Below are 8,689 nucleotides of genomic sequence, written 5' to 3' on the forward strand. Positions count from 1 at the left end.
CCTCTCGTTCCTCCTCTCACCCATCTGCCTCCCCTCGCCCCCTGCTGCAGGCCGTTGAGCCTCCCCCGCCTCCTCCATGACCCTGCCTCACCGCGCGGCGGTGCTGGCCCTGGCGCTGCTGGGGCTGGCCGCCTACGCCAACGCTGCTGCCTGCACAAATCCAGGCACACTCAAGCTCAACCTCATGACATCCTCCGTTCTGGACCACAACTTGGCCAAGTGCCTCAGTTCCATGACCCTCACCCTTGCAACCGTTGATACAACCTGCCAGGTGTGCCCGGGGTGACAAATGTGCAGCCTCTTGGCAGACTAACTTGCGCCTTGAGAGAGCTGTAGGTCATTGGTTGTATGACTGACACATGTGACTATCTGCCCTTACTTGCTGCAGGTGACCCTGACCCCGCTGGCCGACGAAGGCAGCTTTGTGCCCAGCCTGTGGAGCTCCAATCCAAGCGCCACCTACACTCAGCTGAAGGAGTGCCCCACTGCGGCTGCCACCGCAACGGACGCTGACCAAGCTGTTGCTCTCGTGGCGGCCGTCAACAAGGCCATCTATGGTACTACTGTCAACACCGCCGATGTCACAACTGTCGCCCTGGCCGCTGGCCTTGTCACCCTCACAAAGACCGGTACCAATGCTGTGGTCATCACCTATGCCATTGTGGAGGTGCGTGGGGAGCATCTTAGAGGTACATCATGTGCTAGGCTGCTGAGGGCAAGCAGGAAGGGCAAATTGAACACAGGCTGGCATATAACATCATTTTCAAAACATCATTTTGCCGGTTGTGACCCTTGCCTGCTACTGCAGAGTACGGTTGCGGCCGCCGGCGTTTCAACCTGTGCGGCGTCTGGCGGCACATTTGCCACCGCCGACAACTGCCGCCTGGACCTCACCACCGATTGCCCTGCCGGCACCTACGGCGCCCAGATCAGCGGCATGAAGGTCTGCGCCAAGTGCCCCGCTGGTGAGTGCCCTGGCGGTCTTAGGAACTGCATTGGAGTTCCCACCTGCTCCACTGGTTTCTAATTAATTGATTGCGTGGCTGCAGGTACCTACGGCAACGGCAACGGCGATGGCTGCACCCCCTGCCCAGCCGGCCAGTCCACTGCCGGCCAGGTCGGCCAGTCCAGCTGCGGTAACTGCGCCGCCGGCACCTACGCCCAGGGCGGCAACTCAGACTGCCTCCCTTGCCCCGCCGGCAGCTACTCTGCCGCCACTGCGGGCACCTGCACCGAGTGGTGAGCTGAGGATGTCCAACCTGTCCTCAAAACAAAGTATCTTTCACCTTCTCGTGCTGACCACCCCCTCCTGCCGCCCCCTTCCCGAAGCCTGCGGGCTTCTTGTTCTTGGTACCCCGCAACCCCCCCCGCCTGCGGTGGCATCAAGGGGGTGCCCACGTGTGCGGCAGGAACCAAGGGGGTTGCTTGCATTGATTCGGGTCTCGATGATGTTTCGCCAGGTAACTGCTGCAGGGTCCCCCACCACCCAACCTGCCTCTGGCACTTGCAGTTCACTCTTCAAAAGGGCCTTCCTCTATGCAGGCTGGGCCGTGCTCGGGCTGACCACTGCTGCTGTGGCAAACCTCAAGAGCGGTCTGACCGCCCCATATGCGTCGTACAACCCTGCCCTGTTTGGCAGCTGCCTCATGACGACAGAAGCCTCGACCTTCCTCTCTGTGTTTGTCGACTATGTGAGTTTGGTGTGGCTGCTGGCTGGCAACCACATTCTTTCCCTACAACAAAGCTGCCAAACACAGCTGCCATTAAAGCCTGCTGCTCCCAGCCTTTCCCTGCCTGACCTGTCCGGATGCATGCTTCACTCTCATTGCAGGACTGCTCTGTGGAGATCCTCCCCATGACAGAGAATGCTTGCTCAGAGCCTGGTTCCGCCGCCTACAACTACAACGCGCTGGCCATCCACGGCTACTACAAGAGCGTATCGACCATCGCCACGCTGATGCCATCCCAGACCGGGTCGACTGTCGAGTGAGTGTCTCATCTGCTGCTGCTGCACCCAACAGTTCTGCGTCTTAAGAGCTTTTTATCAATGACAATGCATCGTGCTTGGCCTGTCTTGCAGCTCCTACCTCATGACATTCACTGGGGAAAACACCAATGATCTCACCGCCGTGCTCTGGGCGGCATCCACCAACCCCGCCACAGCCAACACAATACTGACAACCGCTCAGACGGTGAGAAAGCGCTGTCATCACTGGTCAATTGAGGGGCTATCTATTTCATCCGGCTAACACAAGGGCCCGAAATTCTGCTCCACAGAAAACCGGCACGTTCACCGTGGAGGGAGGCCAGGTCGCGCTGAAGCCTGCCGTTGCTGACGTCAACTGCCCCGCTGGCTCGTATGTCAATGCCGCAGCGTCATCTTGTGTTGCCTGGTGAGATACAAGCTAGATATGCACTCTTGATACTTCGATGTACTGTGGCTTCTGGTCAACTATGCTTACCAGAAAGCGTCCAATGAATACCCTACATGCAGCCCGGCCGGCTCCTCTTGCGGTGGTGGCGAAAGTGCCCAGGCGGTCGAGTGTCCCGCAGGTGAGCCCCTTGGTGTGGTTCTTTTTGAGATCCTGATCCTGTGAATAGCATGAAACGACACTTGAAAGAACCCCCTGTCACCCTAAATGCAGACCAGTACAACCCGTACGTTGGCAAGAGCTCCTGCACCACTTGCGCAACCTGCCGTGCAACAGGTTCTGGAACCCTGGCGGAGTATTGCCCAGATAGCACGAGTGCCCTGGGCGACGCCTACTGCACCCTCCCCTGGATCGATGTGACCTGCGGCGGCGGTGCGCTTGTTGCATGCTAGGAGCCTTTGTCTTGCAGCCTTCTGCGCCTGTGGCATGCACCCACCCATCATGGCCTCCGCGCCTTGCAGGCCAAGAGTACGATGACTCCTCATTCAAGTGTGAGGCCTGCCCTATTGGTACAGCACGTGACGCACCTGGCCAGACCGTCTGCACTGCTTGGTGAGTAGTGACCCGCTCTGGCACAGTCGGCAATTGACAGGCCTGCTTTTTCCAGGTTCAAACCTGATGTGCTCTTGCCGGTTCAATGAACCCATAACCTTGCTTGCAGCTTGGCTGGAACCATTGCTGCCACCACTGGCTCGACGACGTGTGATGCATGCACCGGCAACCAGGTGGCCGCAGAAGCCGGACTGAGTGAGTTGGTTGCACATGCACGTATGTGGCTAACCCTACGCTATTGGATCATGGCAGCAGCACGGTGCCTGTACACTTTCTAAAAGCGGGCCATTATGCCGGGTGCAGGCGAGTGTGTGTCCTGCCCAGTGGGCAGCATTGCCAACGCAGGATTCACAACATGCACGGCGTGGTGAGTCCCATTGGCACAGCTAGTCCCAAAGGGCTGCACGAGCCAATCCTCTTATTGGGCACCACCTTTGCTGCTGCTGGAGCACTGATTCACCGCTGTTGCTGCCCACTGTCTGCAGTGGCCCTGGCACGTATGCCGCTGACGGTGTGGTTGCTGGTGGCACCTGCACTGCCTGCCCAGCGGGCTACTACCGGTCGGGTGATGCTAGCCCCGAAAACAACAAGTGCAAGCCGATCCCAGCAGGTGGGTGTCCTCCAGGCAGCTCTCAGGGCCTGTTGTGGTTGTGAGCAGTTGATTGGTGCCCCATGGTGTTACGTTGACAAACGCACCTCTGACGTTTGCTCTTGCCAGGCTATCGCGAGCGCAAGATCGCCAGTGATACTGGTGGTGACCCTACCGGCACCCATGCCAGCCTTGCCAAGTCTGAGATTGTGCCGTGTGAGAAGGGGACCTACTCTTCGTGGAATGGTGACCCGTCCAACCCCCTGAGTCCCGTCCCTCGCACCCCCGTCGTTTCCCCTGGCAACGAGGACAACAGCAAGACATGCAGCCCGTGCACCGGCAAGTCCTACGCGCCCCGCACCGGCATGCAGAAGTGCCTGGCCTGCAAGGCCGGCACTGTGCCCATTGAGAGCGCAGCCGGCCTGCTGGGCCCTGACGCGTGCGCCTCTTGCAAGAATGCCAACGATGTCAACCACGTTGATGATGCTGTTGATCACCTGAGCGGACTGTCTAGCTATCGTGATGCCTATACCGACCAGTGAGAACTGCTGCTGCTGCAGACTTAATTGCAGGATTTGCTTGCTCCACCTCCGAACACCCCTTCATTTGCCTGACTTGCTTACGTTGCTACTGCAGGAACACCTGCAAGATCTGCCCCGCGGGCCGTGAGACTGGCCCCAGCAACTATGCCGCCTGCACCCTGTGGTGAGCAGAGAGTCGCCTATGCCTACAGGCTGGCCAGTGTTGCTTTGTTCAGGGCTGCAAGCAAGCATGTGCTCCTTTTCACATTGCGTGCCCCTTTATCGCATCCCTATGCAGCCGCCCTGGAACTGTCATGCCGCCCTTGGTTGATGGTGTTTTCACCCAGGCCCTAGACGACACCTGCGCCGAGTGCAATGTGAGATGCAGCGGCGACCACTGTCTGCATTCCGATGCCCCATATATTATTATCGAAGGGCGCCATCAACACAGTGGTATTGCATTTTGCTTTGCTGCAGCCCCACAACTTCCAGTCCCAGGCAGGCAAATACACATGCAACCCGTGCGCCGCCGGCAGCGAGGCGCCAGGAAGCGGCAACATTGCATGCTCCAAGTGTGCCAAGGGCTGGTACAACCCATTCTCCGGTCAGTTTTCTGACTATGCTCTCTTTCAACATGCTGTGTGATTCATGCTTGGCTGCAACACCTCACTCAAAAAGGCTACCACCCATTTCCTGATAATGCAGCGACAGCCTGCGTGATGGCCCCTGCTGGCTCCTACGTCAACACCACCGGCGCCATCACATACACTCCCTGCGACGTCGGTCACTTCAGCGATGAGAAGGGCTCCGATTGGTGCGACAAATGCCCACCCGGCCAGTACGCCAACACCCGTGGCTCCAAGGCCTGCAAGGCAAGCTGGCTGCAGCGAGGGCTGCTGTCGTGGAAAGCGCCTTGATGCCGGGGAGCGCTCTCACAGCAGGCTCCAACAGTGCAATTGACTCTTTCCCTCACTCCTTTCACTTATGCAGACCTGCCCCGCCGGCACATACTCCGCCGGCGCTGCATCCTCGTGCAAAGTTTGCGCACAGGGCTACTATGCTCCTTCGGGCAGCAGCATCTGCAGTCCTTGGTGAGCTTGCTGCCAGTGCGCTCATGCTTCAAATGGCCAGGCTTGCAAAGCGCACTGATTGCTTAAAAGACCAATGAAATCACGCCGTGGGCTTGCTTCCTGGTGTGCAGCAAGGCTGGATACTACACCAAGGCCACCAAGTCGGCCACCTGCGACCTGTGCCCCAAGGGCTCCCAGTGCCCCCTGCTTGCCACCAAGTGAGTTGCCCAACAATGTGTTCCTACTCTTGTTGATTGTCTCATGGCTGCAGTTTGTGCAAGTGATTAATGAAACCGTTTGATGTTACTTGCCTTGCAGGACCCCCACAGCATGCAAGATTGGCTACTACAGCAACAAGGAGGGCAACAAGCTGTGCAGCCCTTGGTAAGCAGCGCCATTCTAGGGCCCTGGCAACAGAGCGGTGTTACTGGAATCCTGCCGGGAGAACAGTACATCAGCTCATCACTCACCGGAAACAAAACTCTTCCCTTATGCAGCCCCGTGAACTACTACCAGGGCACCGAGGGCAGCACGGAGTGCATTGCTTGCACCGCCGGCACCAGCACCCGTGGCCTCACCGGCCAGTCCAAGTGCCAGGCCGTGCGCAGTCTGCGGCTGGCCATGTTCTAAGCTGTCCGCAGTCGACGAGATGATGATCTGCTAGAATCGCCAGCCAAGTGTTGTTACCTACATTTCTCCCCTTTCGCTAAAACACTTTTGCTAAAACACCTCCTTATGCGAATGCTGCCCTTGCATTGCACAACAAGTACCCTTTTCTATCGCTGCCAAGCTTAAAAACACCTTTTGCAATGCACTCTACCCACAGCTCCCCCAAGCCTGCCTAATCACCCTGCCAATTCACTGCATGCGCCATCACGCCGAATGTGTTTTCAGCCCTCACCCACCACTTGCCCATCGTTGCTGCCGAGCAGTGCTGTGTGCGGCGCCGTACAATCTCTTGTCGAAGATAGAATCTATCTTGTAAACAAACACTTAAAACACATTTGGGTCCTTGAGAAGAAGGGAGGTAGGGTCCTGTCCCAGCTTCTCCCAGAATTTAACCGCACACGGCGCTCGTCTTACCGTTTCTTCGCTAGTGGAGAAGAGCCAGCCAACGAGTTGAAAGAGGAGGGCTGCTGTCCCACACACCAACCCTCCCCTCCCCCTATTCCTTCCCCTCCTCCCCGTGCCATCTTCCCTCACCCCGCCGCCACGCGGGCCCGCCAGCCTGGCGCGATCTCGCCCAGACGGCCAGGCTTCCCCTCGCAGCAGCGATCCTTCCCTCCCGCCGTCCCTCTCCTGTTGGGTGCTCCAGCGGAGAGCACCAATGCTGCTCGCCCTTGCCCAACCCCCTCCTGTTGGGAGACTCGCCCGCGCGCCGGAAAACTGCAACAATCGCCTCTCACAGCAGCGGCGAAAAAGCAAACACCAATGGCGAGGGCGCCTGGGCTGCCAGCCGTCCCGCCCGCGCCCCGCCCCCGCAAAGGCGTCCGCAGCGGCAAGCTCGCCCGCACCTGCTGCCACAACTGGCAGCTATGATGCCTTGGTGCGCTGGTGCATCGAGCAGCGGCAACTGCCCCCCTTGACGGTGGAGCCGGCTGTGCTAGACGGCGAGCCTGGCGTGCAGCGGCATGGCTTTGTTGCGGCACGGGACGTGGGGCAGGGCGAAGTGCTGCTTCAAGTCCCGGGCTCCTTGGCAATCACGGCCGTCGATGTTGGCAAGGACGCACAGCTGGAGGTTCTGGCGCGGGGGCGCAGCGAGCTGGTCGGGTTGGCGCTGTGGCTCATGCAGGAGCGGGCCAAGGTGATGGGGCTGGGCCGTGGCATCCTGCGCAACAGTCTGGCTTCCTTCCAGCAGGACCCATCAACTGGTTTCCTCGCCAAATTATGCAGGGACCATCCTCAGAATGGAGCACGTTCCTACGGACGCTGCCACAGGCCACGCTGACACCCATCCTCTGGCCCGATGAGGAGCGGCAGCAGCTGCTGCGCGGCTCGCCCGTGCTCGAGGTGTGCAGCCAGCGCCAAGCATGACAAAGTGGGGTGGGAAACCAGTTTATCCGTCATCCAGGGTGCCAGCTGTACCTGCAAAATGCCCATGCTTGCTGCTTCTTGCAGGAGGCCCGCACGCGCGAGCAGGCACTGCGGCAAGAGTGGCAGGACATTGCAGCCATTGCAGCACAGACAAGCGGCGGCCCTGAGGCGTACCCGGCAGTGGTGTATAATGAGCAGGCATTCCTAGAGGTGTGCTTCATTTGTGCAGCCATGATGTACTGCCACTGTTGTGGATCCACACTGAGTGCCTGCCCATTTGCCTGGACCCAATGCAGGCCATGTCGGTTGTGCTGGCCCACGCTGCCTACCTGCCAAAGGCACAGTGTTTTGCGCTGCTGCCGCTGGTGGGCGGCTTGTGCCGCACTGGCAGCAGCTCCGGCGCCCTGTTGGACTATGACCTGGAGCGTGAGGCGGTGACCGTGGTGGCGCAGCGGACGTACAGGCAAGTGCGGGGCAGACGGTGGCGCAGACGGTGACGGCTGCAACATGCCAGCGGCATTGCTCTCAATCCCCCTGCAGCCCGGGCCAGGAGGTGGCGCTGTGTGATGGCCGCCCAAATGGCGAGCTGCTGCTTGCGACGGGCACCATGGAGGCAGGCAACCCCACAGGCAAGCCGCTCTTGTGGTGCAGCGGGGTGCCTGTTTCTTTGCGCCTCTCAAGCCGGCGGCATTGTCGATCTGCAGACTGCCTGTTCATGGCGGCGAGCCTGGTGGCTGCCGACCGGCTGTACACCACCAAGCGGGAGATCCTGGAGGAGCTGGGCCTCGGTGCGTGGGTGAATGGCAGCTGGCGCTGCGTGCGTCTGCCGCCCTGGTTGTCCTGCGCGAGTGACTCGAGTGACTGTGCGGTGTTGCTCACTGACCGTGTGCCTCCCCTACGGCAGGCGTCAAGGCGGAGTTCCCCATCTTCGAGGACCGCCTTGCCACGCAGCAGCTGGTCTTCCTGCGGCTGGCTCGCCTGCAGGACCCTGCACAGCTCGCTCAGGCACGCCGTGCTGCAGCAGGGTTGGTTGTCAGGCTGTGAAGGGGTGCACCTGCCGGCTCAGCTGCGCTTGTGGTGTTGTGCAGCTGCGGCCGACCCTGGCCCTCCCCCTCCTGCTGCCCCGTGGGTACAGATCAACTTTGAGCAGGACACCATCATCAGCCCGGAGAACGAGTATGAGATCCTGCAGCTGCTGATGGGGGACCTGCGGGACAGGTGGGTCGGGCGGATGGTAGGTGGGTTGGCTGGGTTGGCTGGCTTGGAGTGGGTGGGTGGTGGGGTGCAGGGGCTGCGGTTGGCCAGCTGCTCCAATGGTCGGGTGCGGTAGTGGGCGGGTTGGGTAGGTGGGTTGCTTGCGATGGGTGGGGTGCGGTGGCTGTGGTTGGGGGCTAGGAGAATCTCCCGCCATTCGCCAGTCCCCCGCCCCTCACGCCCTGCCCGTGCTCGAAGGTGAACAGCTCCGCCACCTATTAGGGGGAGGATGTGGGT

At 60.1% G+C, this 8,689-nt stretch overlaps 1 protein-coding gene across 1 annotated transcript in view; it reads left to right on the forward strand.

Annotated features, from left to right (window-relative positions):
• Positions 1-76: 76 nt before the first annotated feature.
• CHLNCDRAFT_142903 (hypothetical protein) overlaps positions 77-8,689 on the forward strand; it is a gene marked incomplete at both ends in the record, with an annotated part of 9,764 nt that continues 1,151 nt past the window's right edge. The window contains 25 exons of the mRNA XM_005849474.1: positions 77-271; positions 389-667; positions 809-965; positions 1,050-1,239; positions 1,511-1,691; positions 1,832-1,986; positions 2,081-2,192; positions 2,278-2,357; positions 3,470-3,594; positions 3,703-4,111; positions 4,210-4,278; positions 4,393-4,471; positions 4,572-4,698; positions 4,800-4,908; positions 5,296-5,382; positions 5,483-5,548; positions 5,662-5,754; positions 6,698-6,968; positions 7,103-7,174; positions 7,283-7,408; positions 7,495-7,655; positions 7,739-7,761; positions 7,903-7,986; positions 8,103-8,155; positions 8,334-8,416. Of these exons, the coding sequence (XP_005849536.1) occupies positions 77-271; positions 389-667; positions 809-965; positions 1,050-1,239; positions 1,511-1,691; positions 1,832-1,986; positions 2,081-2,192; positions 2,278-2,357; positions 3,470-3,594; positions 3,703-4,111; positions 4,210-4,278; positions 4,393-4,471; positions 4,572-4,698; positions 4,800-4,908; positions 5,296-5,382; positions 5,483-5,548; positions 5,662-5,754; positions 6,698-6,968; positions 7,103-7,174; positions 7,283-7,408; positions 7,495-7,655; positions 7,739-7,761; positions 7,903-7,986; positions 8,103-8,155; positions 8,334-8,416 (3,386 nt within the window). The remainder of the gene's footprint in view (positions 272-388; positions 668-808; positions 966-1,049; positions 1,240-1,510; positions 1,692-1,831; positions 1,987-2,080; positions 2,193-2,277; positions 2,358-3,469; positions 3,595-3,702; positions 4,112-4,209; positions 4,279-4,392; positions 4,472-4,571; positions 4,699-4,799; positions 4,909-5,295; positions 5,383-5,482; positions 5,549-5,661; positions 5,755-6,697; positions 6,969-7,102; positions 7,175-7,282; positions 7,409-7,494; positions 7,656-7,738; positions 7,762-7,902; positions 7,987-8,102; positions 8,156-8,333; positions 8,417-8,689) is intronic.

Source organism: Chlorella variabilis (assembly GCF_000147415.1).
Source record: "Chlorella variabilis unplaced genomic scaffold CHLNCscaffold_5, whole genome shotgun sequence".
Classification (NCBI taxonomy): domain Eukaryota; kingdom Viridiplantae; phylum Chlorophyta; class Trebouxiophyceae; order Chlorellales; family Chlorellaceae; genus Chlorella; species Chlorella variabilis.